General features: G+C 46.7%; 1 protein-coding gene across 1 annotated transcript in view; it reads left to right on the top strand.

Annotated features, from left to right (window-relative positions):
- Positions 1-14,678: 14,678 nt before the first annotated feature.
- LOC128270138 (uncharacterized) overlaps positions 14,679-23,180 on the top strand; it is a 9,424-nt gene continuing 922 nt past the window's right edge. The window contains exons 1-4 of the mRNA XM_053007541.1: positions 14,679-14,888; positions 14,944-15,140; positions 15,211-15,386; positions 20,636-20,707. Of these exons, the coding sequence (XP_052863501.1) occupies positions 14,679-14,888; positions 14,944-15,140; positions 15,211-15,386; positions 20,636-20,707 (655 nt within the window). The remainder of the gene's footprint in view (positions 14,889-14,943; positions 15,141-15,210; positions 15,387-20,635; positions 20,708-23,180) is intronic.

Raw genomic sequence — 23,180 nt, 5'->3', positions numbered from 1 at the left:
GGGCACTGTAAAGTATCGCCACGGGAGTCGTTGTCGTCGGCGGCGGTTCCGGCAACCTGCTGAACAGTGTGCTGAGTCGGAGTACCGTCCGTGGGAAGTCAAATTAAAAGCCTCTCGGAGTCGCGCAGGAAGCACCGTTGATCAACAGCCGCACAGCAAACTCCCTCACAGCTAAGTAAACTCAACTAATAGGAACACACTTACTTCGCACGTCGCACTGACAGATGTAGGTAACGACGCAAATCGCCGGTGAGCGGTGGGTAATCCTAGCTCACTGGGGGTTGCCCCACCAGACTGCACCTCGGTCGGTCAACTAGATCCGGCGGCTTGGTGGTAAAAGTTGCTACAAAGTAAGCGCCTGCAGCGCGACCGATTTGCTGTGGACTGGAACCACTGACACAAAGACAGCGCACACAGCGCACAATCAGCCATCTTTTCGGTTGGATTGAGGAGGAGGGTTACCCTCGAGAGGGTGGGCCTCCCTTAAGTAGCAGTTTCTTTCGCCACTTTACTTCGATAGACTCTTGCAAGTTCCCCACCGGTACACGAGTTCTGGTTCCTGGGTTCCCGAGCCAAACGGAAAGGCCGGAAAGGCCACTGCCTAGGCTACCATGTAGGCTACTGCGGAGGCCACATTTCCCTTCCAACGGCGACCCTCGGGCGCCCGAAGGGGAACTAGTCAGGTGGGGCTTCGCAAAGGCAGGCTGCACTGTCTTAAGTTTTGGGTACATTCGTTGGAGCAGCTGGACGCGTATTTGGCTGCCCGAATGCTTGCCAGGTGGCCCAAGGGGGAGGCAAGTAGTTCGCGATTTACCATCGACACACCGAACATTACTACGTACAACTACGCACGCCGAAGGAATTATGATTCGAACGGAAAAGCTTTATTTTGTGTTAGTTAACGAATCGTCAAACGAACAGCCCTTCTCGACGCTCGATCGCGCAATCTAGAGTAATTTAGGAGAATGGCCACGTGGCCGGGCCGGGAAGGGGCCGAGCCCGAGAAGCGGGGCAAGTTTCGAGTCAACGCGAGATCGGGTATATAAGAATAAAAAAGCAAACAATCAGCATGCATTGGTCTGATAATGAAGTGTCTTAACTACAGGAAATTCTACCAAAATTCCCGAAATAATGTAAAAAAGGCGCCTGCGCGTGACGGGAAGCGGAAGCCCGCGGCAGCCGCACGGCACAGGTGCGCGCGTCTGTCCCCACGCAAAACATGACCCTGCAGGTGGGCAAGACACGTACACACAAACACACGGAATCCATACACTAGAACACAACTGCACATAATACTAGTAAGCTAAGCAACTGGTTGGGTCGGGCACTGTGGATCGCTCGCTCACCGGTGGGGTATACATGGGTAACCATTTTAAAACGCGGCGCCGACGGCAGTCGGCAGTCGTAGCATAGCTGTTGCATAGCCCAGCATACGATGTTGCGACCCGTTGCCGGCGAGAGGTGTGAGTGAAAACCCGATAATAATCAAAAGCCCGGATCGACGGCGCTCGGTTCCACTGCGCTTGGTCCTTTTAAGCTGAAGATGAAATCAAAATGGTGGGGCTCCACTAGAAGGGATTTGATGGGCAAAACAGAAACAAAATCACGTTCAGGTGGGGCAACTAACTAGCGTGTGAAACTTTCAAGCTGCAGCAACACAAAACATAAACCAACAGATTACTATTACATCCTAATGTATTGTTAGATAACAATTTTTTTACTCTGCAGAACTCTAGCTAAGGACGAGGCGCGTAGTGTACTTATAGGAGGTATGCCATAGGAAATGTGTACATGTATTTTATATTAACACTCTGTGTACTCTCGCTCGAGCAAATAGGAAGCGCGAAAGCGAGACAGAGCGGGGACACAGCGGATGGTTTTGTTGCAACCATTGTAGCCGTATACATATAATATAGACACAACACTGCAAAGCGTGTGGCACGAGAGAGGGGGTAACTTTCCTACGAAGCATTAATATGTATCTGTAGTTAGAATTTGTATCTTAGTCGCGCTACATCGCGGAGTGCGCAGCGGAAACGCTGAACAAAAACTCATCAAAAAAGGTTGGTGAAAACGTGTGACAAACGCGGCGGGCGTTCGAGAGCAAATCTCACCGAACGGAGTTTAGCTTAAACCCCACGAATCGTAGGCCCGGTATAAGCACAACTGAGAGCCAAACCACTAGGGCTACCAGGAGGTCCCTTGTGCGTGTGTGTGTGGGACGCATACGAAACAACCTGTGGACGGTTCGTAAGATAGGCAGAACGAGCAAAACAAACACTAACTTTACTAACGCATACAAAGTGCAAACCTCACGACCGACCCACGGTGTCCTGCGGCTGGCCTGGCCGGCTCGCTTGTGTTCTGTCCCGCTCTGGGCGACGGGCGACGTATATGCTATCTCACCACACTACAACTCTGACAACTCATACATACCCCAGCACATGGTGCGCTTATTAGTTACAAGGAAACAAAACGTATAAAAAAGAAACAGCAACTCTTCTAATAGTTAACAGAAAACAAGCAAGTTAGTCCATAGGAAGAAAACGAGGGCAGCGCACATTTGGATCGGATACTAATCAAACACAGAGTGTACAGCCAAAATAAATAGCCAATGTAAGCAAATTATGCCGCCGAACGATAGAACAAGGTGGCGAGAACCGGCCCGAGTGCGGCTCAACAGTAACTGTAAACGATAAACAACAGCAACTTAACAAAACCACGACGACGACGCACATGATTTGGAACCGCGATGAAATCAAAGTTGTAGCGTGAACCTCGATCGGTACATGGCGAAATGAAATATTTTAACATGGAACGGTTCCGGTACCTACTTCATTGCGCCAACAGTTTTCAGTTCGATATCATTCACGCTTCACTTCGCGGACAGGACACTCTCTTTAGGGCGAACTTTATCGCAGAACCCTACGCAAATGGTGACAGAAAGACTGAATAATTTGTGTGCCGCATACCGATACAGTTATTGCTATTCTGTTTGATTAGTGGTAAAACTAACCCTAATTTCAATCACTTGTTTGAATTTTATCACCTCTCTTGTATCGTTGTATTTTACAGTACACACCACGTCGAAACACCATTTCCCATCAATTCGAGCAACAGTCCACTTCTTGCTGCGGTCGTATCAGTCGCTCTTGGTTAACAGTGTGCGGCAAGGAAGTGACAATTTTAACGACGGTAAGGCAACTGAAAGCGAGAGAGAAGGGACGAAGGAAGGAGACAAAACAAGCTAAACTTATTGCAGGAGGGCGTACCTATGGCACTATTTATCGTAAAACCTACTCTAAAGAAACTCACTAACCCTATCTATAAAATGAGCGAAAAGAATTGAAGTAAAACAAAGCCAAAAACCCTGCACAACATCGTCACATAACTCGCAGCAACATACCCGTTACACGAACAGCATCACACAGCAACACAAACATACATGCATCCCATGGCCGTCTGAGACAAAGCTAAACTCGAAACACGAAAAATGTGCTCAAAGTTAACATGTATAATAAACAAAACGTAAAAAGTAAACGTATTAAAACTAACGATACATAAAGCTAACCAAACACTAACGTTGCGCGACGCGGATTGAGTTGGAAAGGAAGGCCAACCCCCTAACCCATATAGATAGAATTGAGTAAAGTGAACCTAGCGCGGGTGACGAGGTACTATTTAATTTTCTAACCGGAACGCGCGCCACGGAATAGGATAATAAATGAAGGTGGTACGAGATTAACCTAGCAGCTAATATACTAGAGACATGAATTGAATCCGTAAAAAAAACTACATCATTGTTACAGTTATGCGCACTTCACCCCGTCCCGCAGGCGGGTAATCGATCAGTGTGTTGGTGTGAATTCTATGTTTACTGAGTGACACACGCAGAGCTGCTTCATTGTTACAGTGCACCACAGTACAGTTGTTCACACATTTTACTTGTTTACTGCGAGGTTTTACAACTCTGTTGGCAGTTAGCGCAATTGTTTTGAACTTATCTACACGAAGCTGCTCCTTTGGCTGAAGTTTACTTTTGGTAACGAAGGCAGCCAAACTACTGCGCACTGCTCCGCTAGTGCTAAAACCTAGGTCAATGTATATTTAACCTTCGATGTAGTCAACTTAACTGATTGGTTTTAACTACGTCAAAGCGAATGGTACCGCTCAGGAACGGAATCCAGCGTAATTGTGGATTTAACTGTTACTTTGACAGACGAACGTGTGCGCATGTGGTTGGGGCACTAGTTTGCTAATTATGTAATGTTAACCGCTAGCCAATGAAGTCATCCTTGCTCCTCTCTTTTAGCCCTAATTAATGTGATTATGTTGGGACATCATAACCTAACACACAACATAAACCTGCAGACGCATACATGAATAGCAACCGCACCGGCGGCACGCTACAAGCCGAAGCCGCTGAAATGCATGTAATCGATGGAAAACAGCAGTGCCCACGATCCCTGCTGTGGGTGGTGAGCTTCTCTCTAGTTCGCTGCTCCAACCCTGTCAAAACGCGACACCACAAATTGGCTGAAAACAAATAGTGGCATTTTTATCATGGCAGCATGTTTGAAATGAATTTTCGTGTCACACGTCGCTGGACATGCTCCGTCGCCGGATGCCGGATTACAAATATAGCCACCGGCACTGTCGGGTCCTGACGAGTGAAATTTAATAGCCACCATAATAGGTTGCACCATTTTTAGTAGCAGGATTTTTTATTAATTAGTGTTCATACCAATAATCTGTGGACTTATTGATCAAAGCTGTATCCCGATGAACATTACGGTAAGGAGTTTGTTGGAAACATTGTTTTGAACCATTGTAGTGCTCAACCACATACGCACACGGGAGCATTTTTGAGATCGAAAACACATTTAAATATACGCACCATTAATGTTTATAATCCTTCACATGGTGTCACCAGAAAGTAATGAGTGATTATGATTGTCGGTATTACGCTAATCCCAGTTTGCCGCCAGAAAGTGGCACCCCATACCCTCACTAATTAGACCGATAAAGCGCCAACAGTTAAAAGCTCAATCTCGATGAAGCAAAAGCGTGGGGAAATAGAAATAAAGCAAAAACGTTTAGTGAATCAACTCTCAAGCAAATCTACAAACGTACGTTACAAAGCAAAAAAAAACAACCACAATGATAAAAGCAAACCTTAACGCGCATCGTGTGTAGTACATATAAAAAGAAAAGATGAAAACTTTTGAACATTATGGCATGACCCTGATTTCAAATCGAGTGTCTTCCAGTCACATGTCGTGCATTTTGGCTTTTATCCAGAGGTTGGTCGGGCGAAAGGATATAGAGGGAACCGAGTTTGAAAGGAGCAGGTGGAAAACGTGCAACGTACAGAGGAAGCGAAGCAAACCCGCAGAACAGTGTGGCAAGTGTAACGAAACGAGTCTTCAAAAGTGGTGCAAGGAAAGTGATGTAAAAAGCAAAATCCCCCTGGCTCCGCAGGACTGTGTGGGGCAATTCGGAAAAGTAAAATGATGCCGCGTCGAGCCAGTAGCGATCGTTCCATTAGGGCTGACTCTCCGCACTCTTGCGCGGAGTGCCGCAAACAACAAACAGCCAAAAGCAAACAACACAACCATTCTGTCGACTTTGCTGCCGGCCAGACACCGTAACTGGCTCCTTCCACGGGTCCACGTACACGACGGCCAGGCGTAATGACAAATATACAAACGAGCTCCGCAGTCGAAAGCATGCCATAATCATATCCAAACACCGAACCCCCCCGGGAGCCTTGGGAGCTTTGGTGGGATGTAGCACTCAAAAGTTTGCCTCTCTACACAACAAGCGCCAACAGGCGTTGCCGGCCGCTCGACCGCTCCATATCGATTAAAATATTACGAGCCACCCAGAAATCGGCGCCCGTTTTTTCTTTCCGGGAAAATAGTTACGGGAAACAATAGCATCTGCTGTGTGAAGGGTCCGGACTCGATGATTGGATTTTTGGCAATCGAAGATCCAACGATCCCGACACCGAACGGATAAGCCAGCGGTCTGCGGCTACGGATTGTCGCGGAACCTTGTAAACCTTCTGCCGTTGGACCGGACCCGCATCAGAGAGCGCCGGCCGATTAGCGCTGAAACCTTTCGGTTGGAGGCTTTAGGCAAATTTGTTTCGAACGAGATTTTTCAAAGGGCCCTCCATCCCGAGGGTCACCGTGGCGGTGAAGGAAATTGGAAAACGAAGCGAATCGTCGTCAATTTTAATTTCCGACACGCGATCAGTACCGGTACGGGGGGCGGTTTCCTGGGTGGCCGGCGCAACCGGATGGCATACTTCCTGGGTGGATTACGATGCGTTTTTTTTCTTCTTGCTCTGGTTTTCGCCCCTGTTCGCCTCTTCCATGAAGGCCATGAACGAGCCAGACGTTGAATTGCGGGGCGGGAATTAAGGTTCGTGTTTCTGTTTTTCAAGCATCACAGGGTCCGGTTACCGCAAAACATTTACGATAAGCTCATTCCGGCCATTTTTCCAGCAAAAAGAAAGAGAACGCGTGAAAACTACGGTACAGCAATGTTCAATGTTGCTACCCTTTTCCGTTTTTCTCATTTTTTTCTTAGTCGATTCCATAATTTTTGCCTTTGTTAGTTAACAAAATTCTTCCCCTTGCTTCGCCCAAATCTGATTTGAAAGGTAGAAAATCAGAATCGCATTATGTAAACGTCGCAATCAATAGTAATTTAATGCTTGGCGGAAATTTCGACGAATATTCAGCCACATATTTGAATTGTTAACTTTATTCGATCAGTTTAAAAGTGTTTTGAGTTCTTGTGTTCAGTTTTGGCAAAAATCAAACTTTTGCCTTCGGATCGGTCTAATCCGTTTTCCGTGGCATTAGACAAGAAAAACGTCAAATAATTTCACTTAGCGGTGTGTGATGCGAATTTTATTGGATGTTCGCTGCACCCGAAAGGCAGCCTTAAAAGCAAGCAACGGACACTGAAGGAGATCCAACAGACAGAAAGGTTGCCTTGGTCATCCATCCATTGGGTTTGGCCCTCAAAGAGATCGCTTTTGGGCTTCCGGGAGGCAAAATGGGTGAATGTGTTCGAACGTATTGCTGTTCCTTCAACAAAGCTACCCCTGGGAGGTCCAAGAACGGGTGCTGAGTAGTCAATGACAGCCACACATACACACCTTCCGCACACCGCAGTGGTGGATCCGAATCTGTCACATCATCAACCTTTCCGACAGACACGGTCCGACTGTTCGTGTAGCGCGATGTCCTTGGCCCGTTCTGGGAATCTCCGCTGGGTGCCAACGAAAACTTGCTTCGCTGTCCTGTTTATCTAGGACGGTACGGCTGCTCTGTCAGCTGCATCCCCACAGCATGACCGCTCGAGGACGATGTTTGCTGATTCGACGCTCTCTTTTTGGGTGGCGTGAGCAAAGCCTTTTCCCAGTTCCAACGCATTGGGGTTCGGTGTTGCCAATCCATCTTTCGCTTTCGCGGGCCGCCCGAAAATTGACTGGCACCATCGGTGGGTTCAATCGATGTGCTCCCGGTTCCCGGCCCGCGTCGGGTTGAAAAGAATTCTTCGCCACGACTTGACGGTTTCTTGTGGTTTTTGTCCCCACTCTCGGCCGTCGGATGCAGAACGGTGAAAGGAAGCACACCGACAGCTGCTGGTGGTGGTGGTGGTGGTAGGTTGACGAAATAAATGGCATGTTTTATTAACTTTTACGACTTCCATTCCGACCTCGGGTGCCTGGCGGTCACAGTGAACCGTTTAGTCGCCACAAAACCGGGAGACGAATTGCTTCAAATTCGCCTTCCGGCTGGAGGTCTGCGCTTTCGGTGCGGAGCGCACCGCCACACCGTCGTGATCGAGCTTACTTCCCTTACGATGGCAGCTATAGAAACTTTTGCCACGTCCTTAAGAATCTTAAAGAAATGGAGAAAAGCACATCACTGCTGTGTGTGTGTGTGTGTGTGTGCGTGGACGTGAAAGGATTATGTAACCTGGCTTCGCGGGCAAAACTGCCAACTTCCAGAGTTAAAATCTCATAAACACACCTCCTCTTTATAAACGCTCAACAGCGTGGAACGGCACTGAAGCGTACTTCTGCCGCCTTTGCCGTCCACTTTGCCGATTCAATTCGACCGTTTCCTGGCGCTGTTCCGGCACCGTACACTGAAAACGGTCAGTGGAGTGCTCAATTTTATGCTCAAACTCCCGTCCGCCGTCCCGGGTCGGGTCATCGTCGTCGTTTGGGGTTACTTGCCAGTCGATTTTCCAGTCGACGGAAGTGGAACCACTCGGCCACACTGAATGGGATCGTATTCATCGTTGTCGCCGGCCCCCGAGAGCTGGGCGCCGGATATGAAGGGGCCGGCCCGGTTTTTCGAGGCGAACCGGTGTACCGTGTCAAAATTGAGGTTAATTAAGCAGGAAGTAAGCATTACTTACGGCAGGTTTGTTCATTCATAAAATGGAAATTGAATTGAAACGAGACAAGTGCATCAATCGTCCCCGTGTGCTCCCACTCGCCCGGCCTTGCGAATGGGAATTACACGATTTTTTGAGGACTTGCTGCCGGCCTCGAATCCTTCGTGTTGAAGGATCTGTTGGTTTATGCGGCTGCTCACCGTTTTGCTGCTCCTGAAGCACGTGCCCCATTAGTCCGCGAGAGTTGCAGTTTCGATGGAACGATGCACAGGCACACGTAGCCCGAACATGAATAAGAAATAGCCCGAAAAATCATAGCACACGCCCAGCATTGAGTTTCGCCTCGCGTTGCATTCCTCGTCCCGGAAGGAACTAAACAAAAAAACGAGCCCCGCGACTATACGCAGCAACACGTTGCACCCAAAACGGAAGGTTGTTTGGCAAAACCAAAACACGCAGCAATATTCGAGCATTCGGTTAGATTATGAAATACGAATTATTGTTATTAAAAAAACCCTAGCCAATCCAATGCAGCGTTGGGAGTTTGTAAATCGATACCAAGAGTGACGCCCTAGTACATCATTGAAGGAAACTGTACATATACTACTTACCCGTTAGCTGTATAAATCCAGGAGTGGAGTGTTTCGAAGGACACCATTTCCTACGCGGTAGTATCTGCGCCACCACTAGTGTGGATGAAGGCAGACAGGAGAAAAGGATGAACGCGGAAACGCACTCACTGCATCAACAATCAATTCGTGACAAATAATCATAAGCCATTTAGCCCAAGTGTTTCGCTAATTTTCCGAACAAAGATAGGTGTTAGGAGTTGCCCCGTTCCCCGTTTGGTTGTCCGTCATGTTCGGTCGGTTCGGTCCATCCATCCTGCTGCTTGTTCGGTTGAGCCTGTTGAGTAGACAATCGCTAATAGCTAATAAATCAGCACCGGGATCGGCACGTCAGGTCAGCCAACCGCTACAATCTGGTGCTCACGCGCGTAAGACGGATTTACACGGCACACACATTCTTCATTTGCTTCCGGCCCGGCCGTTCCGGGTGGTTCAGTTTTGATTCGCCCGCCTATGAATTGAACAATTTACAAAACGAACCGTAACAAAACATACGTAGCATTGCGCGAGGAAAAATGTTGTACAAATGGAGAAAAAAAACTGACAAACGAAAACGAGTCTTTAATCCTGAGCAAAACTGGGTGTGAATGTGAAGCGAAGCAAAAACGTGAGAAAACTTCACACAGCAGCTTCAGTGCGTAAGAAACTATCACCAGAAACTGATCCATCAACCGATAACACACATCGAGAAAGAGAGACATACAGAGAACTCACTTCTTCGTACAGCAAAAGTTAGCCCCATCGAGCAGAGATCATGAAATGTTAATCATTCGTTAGTGCTAAAATGGGTTATCACTAACTTAACTTAATGGTACTTGTACTACTTTTGTATGAAAATAGGCAAAATAGGCAGCGCCGCGGCGTCGAGGTTCTTGCGACGCGGCGCATTGGCCACTCCACTTACTTACTAGCAAATGCGAGTGTTAACGTTTGTATCCTGGACACACCGCGCACCATGCTGTCACTCGTTCACTCTCCGTCAACGCCAACACGCAGTTTGTGTTACCACCAGCAAACAACATCACACACACTCACACAACTTCCACACTCTGCAAGGCTGAAACAATGGTGGGCGCTAACAACCACACTACAGAACACGGGACGGGCGAGAACCTTTTTTATAAGCGTGGGTAATATTTTGTAAGAAAAGTTAATGAAATGATCTACCAAAAAATCACTACCGACTACAGAAACAAAACAGCAAGCAAACAAAAAAAAAAACAACCACACACACGCGTGCAGGATGACCGCGGATGGGAAAATTGTAAGCAGAGACACAGATCCAAAACCACCACACTAAAACGAAACCAAATAAAGCTAATAATTGGGCGGAAAACACTTTTCTCTTTGCAACCACGGCAACTTTAGCGTAGTGATAGTTAAAGTGTAGCTATAAATGAATGAAGGCCAGGGCGTCACAGATAAAAAATCATAAACTAAATAATACTCATCGTGTGCCGCATACCCTGTACATACGCACCCACGTGGGCGCCTCCCTCATAAATGAACATAACATTGTACCATGACCGTGACCAGGACACCATACTCACGCACAATCACCGAATCGAACCATCGATCAACCATCGGCCATCCGAGCATTAGTGTCGCATCGGCGCATCGAGTGTCACCCACAGATCATCCTAGTGTGTAAGCAAGTTTTCGTTCGATTGTGATGATTTTGTTTTGTGAAAATATTTCGTACTTTTCAATTAAATTGATCAAATGAAATTAATTGAAAGTGGAAACAAAACATAAACCAGAGCTGTGAATCTTAATCGACGATGTTGCTGGCGGAACGCCACCCGAGGGCGGGTGGCCGCGAGAGCGGCACCAAGCCCGAGGGCCAACATAGCATCGCATTGGATTCTTGAACATAGAGAGTAATGTAAATATATTTTTTAACGAAACAGGCGTAAGTAAATTTTTGTAATTGTTTCCCCTGAAAGTGTAACTGATTTATGATATAAGATAAACTAAACATGAGAACGGGATAGCGAAGGTAGCACAAAAACCCGTGGGGCACGAGTTACACGACGTCAAGTAAGAATAATAAATAAAACAGGTTTACACACAGTCACACACACAACCATACTTAAAAATTAAACCATGCGCAATACGGAACGTGTGTTCCCCGGTTAGCCGTGGGTGCCAGGGGGCCGGGTCTGGATGGATGGTTGGTCCTTCGTCAACGATGACCCGGCGCTCGCGCGTGTGTACAGACTAAGTGCTAATGAGCCAAACAAACAGTTAATTATTTATAGACAAGTAAATCGCACAGTGGGCGAACGGGAATGGAACGCGAAGGGAGGAATGAATAACAAGTATATAAATATTACTGTAAGCCAAACCGTTTTTACTAAAATCCATCGGAAAGCGTAGCGGGGTCGGGTCGGGCGGTGCGAAAGCAAGATAAGGCCAGCAAGCGGTGGAAATGAAAACCATTAAAAAAAAAACAAATAATAATAAACAAAAGCCAACATTTATTACTATGCGCAGTACTTATTGCCGTACTCAACCGTAATCGAAATTACGCTACAAAGTATTGGGAGAATTGATTGTAGTATTGTAAGAGCCACACTAACACCCGACCGTCACTCGTGTCGCCGGGTCGAGCAGCAAATTGAAAATGGAACGAAACACACTGTGAACGAGTGTGAACGACTAGTTTAGTGACAAAAATGAAAAAAAAAATAAAACAAAACATGTTGAGGGAATTGAAAACGAAAGAAGTCGAAAAACAATCATGAACACAGTCAAAAGTGGTCGTTGGCGGATGCGCGGGAGCGAAACACGGGAAACCACAACCGGGAAACACAGTAAAGGAGAAGAAAACGAACAAAATTTCCACATTGCAATTGACACTAGTTTAGTGCACCGGCAACCGTCGAACAATCTGAACAGCGCTACACCACAACAGCCAACGAAGTGAGCGATTCTTTTGGCGATACGTGTGGCAAAAACCAAACCACGTTGTGATCAAACACTCAATCTTAATGTTACCGTCACTGTATGATGCAAAATGATTCGCCCCAAAACGCAAGCAACACAAAAAACAACTGAAGTCACTGGAGACAAACACCATAGCCGTAAGGTAGTGAAAGTGAGTAAGTAGTATCGCTAAACATGAAAATAATGAAGCGGCTACCGTTCGGCAGACTTTTGGCGCGATGGCCTCACAACTAAGCCCTAACTCACCTGTACCGGTAAAACGGGGTCATCCTACAGCATTAACCGCTCATACTATCGCGCCCTCTCGCTCTGGATCGGCGCTGGCCAGAATCTTTGCGATGGGAATTCGAACAAACTGCCATACGAAGGCCGCGCCCAACGGTGAAAGGAGCGAGAAAGTGCACACGGTGGTGGTACTTGGCGGTACAGCAGCCTCTTGGCCTGGCCGGTTGGCGGCAGGATCATAATTTCGATGCAAATGCAACGTGCGCCTCGCGTGCACGCGCAGATACACACATGATAGAGCGGACAGTGGACCTGCCGGTGGTCGTTACACTGCAGCGCACAGCGTATGTCATTATAATCTCATTAAAAACACACACACACTCACAGAAATAATAGGCGCGAACGAGTGAGAGTATAATTAAAGTGGCAAAACAAATGGTGAAAATTCTGCATCAAAACCAGGGGCAGGATTTTAGAGTGTGCAGAAACTCTGAAACAAAATGAAACACACACACCGGTCCACCGGGCACGAGAGTCCTAGGGAAGTCCGAAACACACAAAAAAAAGAAACCGCAAAAGAATTGAAGGAACTCCTGTGGTACAGGATGGGGTCTCCTGTGGTATAGAGGACGTGGCACAGCGAGTCGCGGCAGCATTCATCATAAAGAACGGCGGTGCTGTTGCTGCGAGAGATACTACTAACGATACCGATAGTGTGAGTAGCACGCCAAACAGGATATGCCAAATTATGCCGCGGATTATGTGCCGCAGCAGAGCAACCGGATACAAGGGGTGGACGAAGAAGGGAAATGTAACATTTCCGATTTTGGTAAACACGAACGAATTGAGCGCGAAAAGTCTTACGAAACGAAGTAAAACGGAGGATGAAGATAAAAAAAAACCATGATAAGAAGGTATTAGATTGTATATTATAGAAATTTATTAATATATACATATATAAATAAATGTTACGCGTTATTAATAAATTATAAAAAAATATGAACACGGTGTTTGAATCGGCGGTCAATCGCTGTGGGGTTTGTTGGGGGTATGTTTCGTTAATTGCAGTTTTACATCCTTCCACCGCATCTCATTTTGCATATCTCAATGATGAACCGTTGCGTATATTTGAGCACTAGCATCACCGACAGAACTTTATTGCTACAATGTTATAAGAATTGAGAATAGTTTCAGTTTCTTTCTATATGTCATTGGTTCAACTAAAGCGCAATGATTTATTCTTTCAGTGTAACATGTTTAAAATTATCTTCATGTTCGCTTTCCTTACACTCATAATAATACATTTCGTTACAAAACCCATTATCCTTCGTTTCAATTGCCTAACGTTGTCCACTTAAATAAAAATGATCGCCCTTTTAACAGTGAGTGTAATTGAATTTTTCCATCCTTTTGCCGTACAACTTTTATCTTCGATTGGTCCGGCGACAAAAAATAACTGACAGCTTAATGGGGATGCACTTCAGTCTATCGCACACTAAATTGAATGAGACTGCCGTCGACCAACGCGCATAATAATTAACGCCATCACTTTCAACGAAACACGAGCCGCGACTCGCTGACGGCAGGGCGGGCGAAGGTGTCGACGTGATGAATGTGGAACAGTTTCCGGTAATTTCAGCAACCCGCCAGCGCGTTGATTGGTGTTTGAATTTTTGATGCACGGTGTCCCGCCGATTCCGGCCGCGGCGGGTAGTCATGAGCTTGTGAAAGGTGCCTCCTCCCTCCCATCGAAACGGCCCCCCCCACTGGCAACTGACGGTGTGTGCGAAGGGGGCTTCGGTGTGGAAGTCGTTAGAAGTAATTCTTTCACCCGTTTCCCGGTGCCGAAGAAAGCCGTAGCTTCAAATCGCTCGCGACATGCTAATTGCTTGTCATAAAAGTGGTAAAATGGTGCGAGAACCTATTTCAGGTGCGGTGGACCATTTTTTCCTGTGAACCATTTTTTCCTGTGACCGTCTTTGGACGCTAGAACTGCAATTAGCACCTGTTCTGGCTGTAGCTTTCGTGGTCGGTTCGTACCGCACCAGCCGAACCAGAGCTCGGAGCTCGGAGGTCTGGGCAATTGCTTCTTATCGTTCACGGCGACGTGCTACGAACGCAAGACGCGTGGAAAAGTAAAACCATTGAACCACAAGACGTCTCTCGCTGGCCCAAGATCGCAGACCACTCAGTGGCTCACAGTCGGCAGTCAGTGTCCCGTTCGAGGCAGTGAAAGAACGAACCATCTCAGGGTGGTGGTTGCTTGAATATTTCATCAGTCTTTTTGCGGCGCTGCGCTAGTGGTCAGCAGTGGTAGCTACGAAGACACAGTTGTGGCCGCAAGGCATTAGCAGCCCATCAACCTGGCACGAGGGTAATCATATTTGCATCGTAAACGGTTCAGCGTCCCGTGGTGCGTGAATTCTTAAAGCCATCTCTCCGTACCAGATGAGGTACTCGCCGTTAGTAGCCGTGGTCGTGACGGTCTTCTCGGCCGAAGCGACAGTCTTGGCGGGATTGGATTCGGTGGATTTGGAGGTGAACGGAACGGCCAGTGCAGCAGCGCCACTGAACGACGTGTGGAAGGGCACGGAACGGGAGAAGGTGTTGTCGAGAAGGAAACGCTTCGTGGTGTTTCCGGAGGGGTCAAGTATTTCGGTAAGTCCCAGCGTGTCTCCCCAGAGCCAGATGCTTACGCTACTCCGGACCACAGGTTGCGGTCTGCATGACGATCGGTATATACGGTAACCCGAACTATCAGATGGTGAGTTGGGCCCTGAACTGGGGCATCGCGTACAACTTGCCCAACCAGACGATTAGCTTCGTGCAGGAAATGGCCGAGCCGAAGCCGATGGTCCAGCGACGAAATCGTCGCGATCTCTACCAGAAGCTGGAGGTGATCATGAACAAGTGAGTGCCTTCGGTTCCAGCGGATTGACTGAGCGGAATTTTCCAAGCGTTCGTAATCTCTCGCTTTCAGTATGGGCTACGATGGCCGGGATTGCATTCTGAGGGCGCTGTGCGAGAGCTCGCAGTACTTCGGGCGAAAGGGCAATAATATGATTGCCGAAATGCTGCGCACCCTGTTCAGCTACCCGAAGTCGAAGGTGCTTTCCCACGAGCACAGTGACCATAAGCTGTACGACGAGGCACACCGTAAGGGTAAAAACATGGGCGCCTGTCAGTCTCTGTACGCCAACTGTCGGTTCTCGTTGCTTGAGCTCGCCCTCGGAAAGTATTCGACACCGTACGGGTTTATGTGATTCGCATTTCAAGTGCATTTATTGTCAACTAAGTGTTTATAAGATAAAATAAAGTAACATTCTTCCGCTAACCGATGATGCTTCAAGCGTTATGGTTCAAACCGACCAAACATGATCAAATCGAGTAAACTCATCGGACATCCCGCACCGTACTTTTGTCGGCAATTGGTGTTCTCGTCGCGCATCGCATTGCTGTAGTCATCGTCGAGGCCTCCTTCAGGGGGTAACTGAAATACAGAAACCATTCGAAAGTCTTGTCGTTTTGGAAGCAGTTAAACGACTAACCTAAAGAGCACCCTGAAGATGTCCAGCGTCATCGAGCGTCCCGAAGGAGGGAGCATGTGCTTCGCCTCGCAGATGCTTCGCAAAATGCACTCTTTCATGTGGAATCCAGTTCTGTGGAGCAAGAAGCACGCTTGAGCAACAAATCTTTACCATTAAAAGCTGCTTACGTACAACGATCCAATGGTGTCCTCAAGCTGACTGAAAAGAGCCCGTCGATCGCGGTAGTGATGGAAGTGCTCCCAGTCGCTGTGCTGACTGATGTTGAACGCTTCTCCACTGAGCCACCGGTTCCGTTCGCGATCCTCCTCCTCCACACCGTGGAGCACCATCGACTCCAGTACCGAACGGCGATACCTGGCCTCCGATTGTGCGCCACTCCATCCGTAGTATCCCGAACCTGTTCCGCCGTCATAGCTGCCCAGGTACCGATCGAGAACGGGAGACATTGGTTCCGTTCGGGGTGGTGCCCAGTACGGTGAAGAGTACTGCAGGTGGTCCACATTCCAATCGGCTCGTTCTTTACCCCAACCGGGCGGTACCCACGTTTCAGGATGATCCTTCAGATATTGCGCCACCTCGTCCGACGTTAGTTCGCCACCATCGTGATGGTGATCATGGGGTGGAGCCGAAGGCGGAGCTGGAGTTGGTGGTGGCGGTGGACGTTTTTTTGGTGGCTCCGGAGGGTACATCGCTATCTTGCCGAGCTTCAGCTTCGATGCCTGATATTTGAAGTCCGGAAGTGGCAGGTAAAGATCCATCTCACCGATCAGATTCAGACCGGTTGGGCCCTGAAACACCAGCGCTTTGCCGAAGGACGAAGTCAGCTGTGAAGCGATTGAGCAGGTCAGAGTTCTCTGGCTTCAAATTGTAATTGTGTTTCACTTGCCAAAATCATCGACCCGGGCGTGAAGAGAAGGAAACGTTTCTTTCTTCGGAGCACCCTCGATTCGACGGCTGTTGTATCATTAGGTGCATCACAAAACAATTCACTGATGAGCACTAGAAGTATGAAAAGCCTACAAAACTCCATTGCACTCTAGGTTGGACAGAAATGCACCGCCGACAACCGCAATTTGAAGATCAACTGCTGCCACAGCTAGATATCAGCGATCTCCAGTTGGCCGCGGTTCGTCACTATCTGATCGATTGGAACCGGTCTGATATGGCCACCAAGTAGCACCCTCATGCTAAGCATTTAAAGCCTGCCGATGAAGCGTGGAAGTCATTTGGGATTCAGAGCATGAAACAAATCGTTTAAAAACGTGTTCCATTTCACGCCAAATTATTAACGAAAACAACCGTTCGTTGAGACAGCAATTATTTTAGTTCGAAGAAATTCTTTATTGAGATTAGACTTCGTTGGTTGGTTTTTATGGTAGCAGGAAATATGTTTCATGAAATGTGAAGTGGCCCCAAATTTAACATCCTTTTCCTTCGATTTTTTTTTTCAAACATACTATATTTATCCTTGCAAAGTTTAAGCTTAAGACATGTAGCAGAATGTATTAATGAAAATGTGATAAGCATAAATACAGACATGCAACCTCAGCCATTATGCTGAGCATAGCAAACAGGGTCACTTAATGACCACGCAGAACGTGGCTTCGGTAGCTTAGCAACGTTGAGGTACAAAGAACGTTGTACAATACAAAAGTCTACTGCGAACGAACGAAAATAATTTCGGAAGATATCTCCACCCTAGTGTAAGTGACAACAAAGTTAGTATGGTGAAATTGTTTAAAGTGAACAAGTTACATTAGTATAAAATTATGTGAAAACATTCAGGCCGTTATTAAGTTGATTAGAGTTATTATATTATGAAAAATTATAATCACTAATATTTCAAATCTTTCAATAAGTCCCGAGACCGGCTATGAAATGTTTGAAATGAAAACTATGAAAAACTATGAAATGAATGAAAAAATGAAAAGAAAAAAAAACAGTCCCGGGCCTTATTGAACGATGTGTTATTATTGATCATAATTATAATTTACTAATTATTAATTAATTAATTGATTAATTACACCATTTATAACAGCGTAGCGTAACGCTCACAAACCGTCAAACGGACATAACGTTTCGTAACGCTTGGAAATGTCATCGTGCCGTATGAACAGATTAAAACGGATATCGAAAGATCGCACGCACACCTAGGTAGGTGTAAAAGAGATTCGTGGTCGGGATTTTCGTAGGTTGACTCGGGTGTGAGGATCGTCATCAAAGTTAGGTTTGAAGGTTCAAAGTTAGGTACAAAAATCGGTTGGATTTATAAAAGCAACATTTTGACATTCCGTGTTTAAAAACCAAAAAAAATAAGCAAGATAAGAACATTAGGAGGAGGAGTTATTAGGAGTTAGTTAGTAAAATAAAAGAGAGGAATGTTAAGCTATTCTCTCTATAATTAACAGACAGACAGACAGTGGAGGATTTTTGAGCTCCTCACATTAGGATAAAATAAAGAAGTGCTACAAAAAAGGTGGTTTCCTTTTCAAGGCTCCAAAACCACGTGCCCGAGTGAACACCCGCAGTGAAGCAACGAAGAAACCATTTCACCCGCTGAAAAAGTAAGGTAATTCAGGCTCGCTGGATGTTGGCGATCAATATTCAATCGATTGATTAAACGTTTAATTTTATTGTTAAAAGTGCCACTCGCTCGAGATGCCCCTGCTGGAAGTTGATGAACACCGTTTCGGAACAGCTAGTCGAAGGTATGTACAATAAACCTTTTTTTAATTTTTTATATTAAATGTGCAATTTTATTATTACGCTATATTAATTAATTCGACGAAGCGTAGTTTTAAGAAGCGCGTCTTTGCGGACGGCCAGGCATCAACATCGGTAGTGAAAAAATCATGTGTGTGTATCTTTTGTCTCTTTATTCCGATTTATTAAATCTCCGGGAATTGATTGATGCATGACTCGAAGGGGCCTCACGAGCATGGTCATGAGATTAATTCGAATATCACATTCGACGTTTTTATTGCGTTTTCGAAGTCTTCTTTTCTTGCGGGTCAATCGTGATGAAGGAAAAAAGGAAAGGAAGTTGTTTCCAAAAATGCCAGGCAGCAATGTGCCAACAGCGACAACTACGACGGCGATCATAGCCAGTTTCACTTCGGCCGGTGTGCATGGTCACAAAGTGTACCAAATGCCGGATCGTAGCCAGTGCCGGTTAGTCGTGCCCTCGCTTCAAATGAAAGAGTTTAGGTTCGTTTGAACACGATCATTTCGGTATCGAGTGTCGCTCAATCTTTGCATCAAGCAGGTAGATAGTGTCATTACACGCACTTTAGGCTTTCGCGCTTGTTCGAACTGGTGGAGTGGACGAGTGGACACACTAGTGCTTTCTGCAAATTCTTCCGAAAACGTTCTGATCGTTCTTCAGTCCCTCTCTGGCGCCGTTATCCTTTCTTCCAAAGTTTAACACGCGTTCGGTACCGTGAAGTCTATCTAGCCCGCTGTACCGTTCGGGCCTGGCTCTCACTATAAAGCACATCAGTTGCTACTGCTAGTGCATCGCCTTATTTTGCGAGTATAAAATAATGGGCGGACGACGGTCACGATGGGATGACATTTTATTTTTGTAAAGAAATTGAGTTCACCTGAGCGAGACTCATATGACGAGAACTGCCCTATGCAGTACACTATAGTGAAAATAAAAAAGATACAGGGACCTAATTGCACCCGAATCCACATCTGCTCGAACACAATCAAGGCCTGTGCCGCACCGCATGGCTCCGTGCTGCGAAGAATAGCAACGTCCTTAAGCGACGCATACCCCGAACGTAAAAGACCTGATAGACAAAGAGAGCTTTGTTCTGTCCCGAGGCAATCTCATCAGTATTCGGTCATCGCTAGGCTAACTAATTGCTTTGGTGGATACATTCGGGTGCAGACCGGCTATGGTAGACGACCGAAGCAACGGGAGCAGAAGCCTTAATTTGTGGACTGGGCGACATATCAACAGCGGTCGCAGTTAGGTTTCTGTCCGGCGTTTCGCAACAGAAGCTAGTATTGGTGGCAGTGATTGCGGGGTACAGTCCCTGCGGATCGTTATTTGTGGTTCGTGCGGTTTACCGATCGGTCGCGTGTGTTCCCCGGTGATGTCCGCAAACGAGGCGAGTTGGATCGTAGGTTTCATCCGCTCCAACACATCCAACGATCCAACGGCGATCCAACGATTCGAGTTGATGTGAGTGAGTACGAGTTAGATAGAAAAGGCTATGGTGATGACGATGTGCGATCGCTGCCGCCATCACGCCATTTTACGTGTGATGCGTGTGCCAAAGTTCGGTTCACGGTCGATACCACGCGGTCCACATAAGTTGCCGCTGCTGCTTGTACGTTGATAATGATGAAGTTCAGTATCAGCCGCGATCGAACGTGAAATGGCCTCCCTTCACTTAGCAGAGACTTTATCCGGCGCTCGTGTCACTTTCTTCCAGACTGCTCTTAGTTGATAGGGGTGTGTTCTGGCGCTACTTTACGCTTTGATTCCTCGCGCTCTCCTACCGATCGAATAAACATAAGAAAGTCGAATGTTTGTTTACATTGTCGAGGACGGTTTGCGAAAGACTACGAAGGTCCTTCCGGTTTCGGTTATCTGATTGATGAATGATGTGGGCAGGGCATGATTTGTTTGATTTGATAAGATAAATAATTATTGCAGGCCCCGTTACTGAAGTAATCAGCAACGCTCGTCGTCGGACGACAACACAACGGATCCTTCATTTTCGCGATGGATCGTGAAACACCCGAAGCACTCCATGAAAGAACTAGCAGGTAACGTATTTCTACTTTGTGTAACATAGCGAAGTTTTATTTGTTTCTTTTAATTAAATTGTTTCACATTTTTAGAGACGTTGCACCGTCGCCCGATGCCGCATCTGCTGTTGCTGCAGGATCTTCACAAGCATGCCTACAAGAATCGTGAGCATATAAACCACTCTTTTTCCAACTTTTAAACGTTTCTTTCAACTTTTAAACTTTCCAACAATAACGTTTTTTTACGTTTTCGCCATTGCATTTGAAGGCGTCATATCCACGGCTAGGACAACAATGTTGCCCTAGATTTTACCGAGCTTAGTGTCGACACCGTCGGCCGGAAACCCGTCGAAGCACCGGTTTGCTCATCGGCTAGGTCGGCACCGAGCGCGCCGAGTTTGGTTCAATGCGCAATGATGTCGATGTCGATGTCGATCTTCAAGTTCTTGTGTTTTTGCTCTTCCCGAAATCCATTCTTTTTCTTGTGAACTTGTTTCTCTATTCTCCTGAGCGTCTTATATTCCTTTACGCTGTCCCGCGTCCTGCGCCTGTCTATCACTGCTTTGTACCCAATGTTCTTTCTTTCCGTCACATGCCTACACTCATCGTCGAACCAGTCAGATCTGGTCTTACCACGACGCGTGCTCAAGACTTCTTGGGCACAGTTTCTTGTTAATTTTATTTCCATATAAAGTTATAATGTTCACTTTACGCGACGTACAAGCCTCAACCTTTTTTGTAGCTCCTTGTTCTATCTGTGGAGCTCAAAAATGTAAGTCTCTTTGCTGGTTCTGTTGCTAACTCGTCACGGTTCCATCTGGGTTCACGTTCTGTCGCTCAGTTCCCGGTTCTATCTCGGTTCACGTTCTATTTCATATTTTCATATTTATTTACAATTGTTTGCCGATGGCTTTACAAATTGAAGCTTACGTACTAAGGCCTTAAATGCTAGGGGCGGCAGAGGCGCGAAGAAGGGAGCAGAAGGTTCAAGGCCCAACAGTTTATGATGTTTTCGATCTCCGTGAGGGTGTTACGGAGAACCTGCTCCGTCAGTCTTGCCCGTGCGCTGACCCTCAGGAGGTTCTGCGTGACCGTCCTCATAAGGCGTTCCCAGCTTTCTCCCATGTGCGGGGTTGAGGGTGGAATGAACAGCCACTCGTTTCCAATGCTACGGCCGCCTTCAGCTAACGCCCCCTGGTCTTCGGATCTCAGTGCACTTTCCATCTCTTTGTTGGCGCCCACAAAGTTAGTGCCTCGATCGCTGCATAATTGGGTCGGGGTTCCTCGCCGTGCGATCATGTTCCTCAATGCCATGGTGCAGGAGCGGTTTGTGAGGGAATGCGCCACCTCGATGTGCACGTTGAGATATTTTTGCGCTTTTGACAGTTCTTGCGCACTCTGGCGACCGCAGTTCAAAGTCACGGGATCCGGAAGCTCTGCCTAACCTCGTTCACCCCCGTTTCGTGACTCTGATGGTGGAACCGCCGGTGATAGTCATCAAAGATGAGATGTGTCAGGTAGTGCTTGTTGGGTAGGATCACCGGTTGGCGTGTTACAACATTCATCGAGCAGTACCCATCTTTTACAGACATTCAGGAAGGTCGCTACCCAACGGTTACCGAGCTCGACCGTGCGCTTTTACGTGGATTCGTTAGGCTTTGGCACTGCAAATAAAAGGATAATAAACATTAATAACTGTAAATATCTCAACTAACTATCGTAAAAACTTACCAATACCCTCGACAGCTCCGTCAGGGTACACCAGACAATTCCACCTGTACTCTCAAGGAGAACATGGAATGTTGGCTAGGGTAAGGCACGGCAAATAAATGGACAAATTAAATTTTGTAAGAGTTTACATCGACAGTATCCATCGTACAAACTTACCAATACCTCTCTCTTCCACTTGCCGCTTTCCCTTTCTTTTTCACTTTTTCGTTTTAACTTTCCCAGATTGTTGCTGAATTTGCCAGCGATTTGCTCGAGCATAGAGTAGTTTTAGCACTCGAGCAAGAGCTTTACAGCGCAAATTTATTCGCTCATTGTAACTATCGAATCTGAATGTTTGCCATTTGTTATCTTCTCGCGGTTCACTATGCGAGTACTCTAATACGGTCCCCGTTTTCAACATGTAGAAGGTTTTGGTTGGTATGAGTGTATTTTGTATTTGCAAGAATGTTGCCGTTTTGTTGCGCACTGACTGCCTTCCTATTCTTGGCTCTTTTCTATCGGTATACAGGGCACTCAGTGATTGCGTGCCACTGTTGCCGGAAATGGACCCTTTTCTGCACCGAGGCATTACACTTCGTTGTGGAGTGATCACCACGGCACTTTCCACAGGATTGCTTGTAGTTTGTAGCCTGCCCGATCCTATTGCACTTAACGCACGTCGACAGCTTTGGTACAAACGGCCGTTGAATCGGAATCCTAAGGCCATCGATCACTAGAGAGCGTGGCAGCTTGGGATGCCACCAGGTCCGGGGTGACCTTTCTGATAATCAATTCTGATAATTTATAATAATTCTGATAATTCTGATTTATTTGTAAAACGTTATGTCAATGAGCCTCAAGGCTCAAGGCCCCAACAAAAAAAACAAACACAACCTAACAACGTCGTTTCAAAGATTCAGGCATGGGC

This window comes from Anopheles cruzii, chromosome 3, assembly GCF_943734635.1.
Source record: "Anopheles cruzii chromosome 3, idAnoCruzAS_RS32_06, whole genome shotgun sequence".
In the NCBI taxonomy this organism is placed as follows: Eukaryota; Metazoa; Arthropoda; class Insecta; order Diptera; family Culicidae; genus Anopheles; species Anopheles cruzii.
Note: the sequence above shows the minus strand (reverse complement) of the source record. Positions and strands in the feature narration are given on the sequence as shown.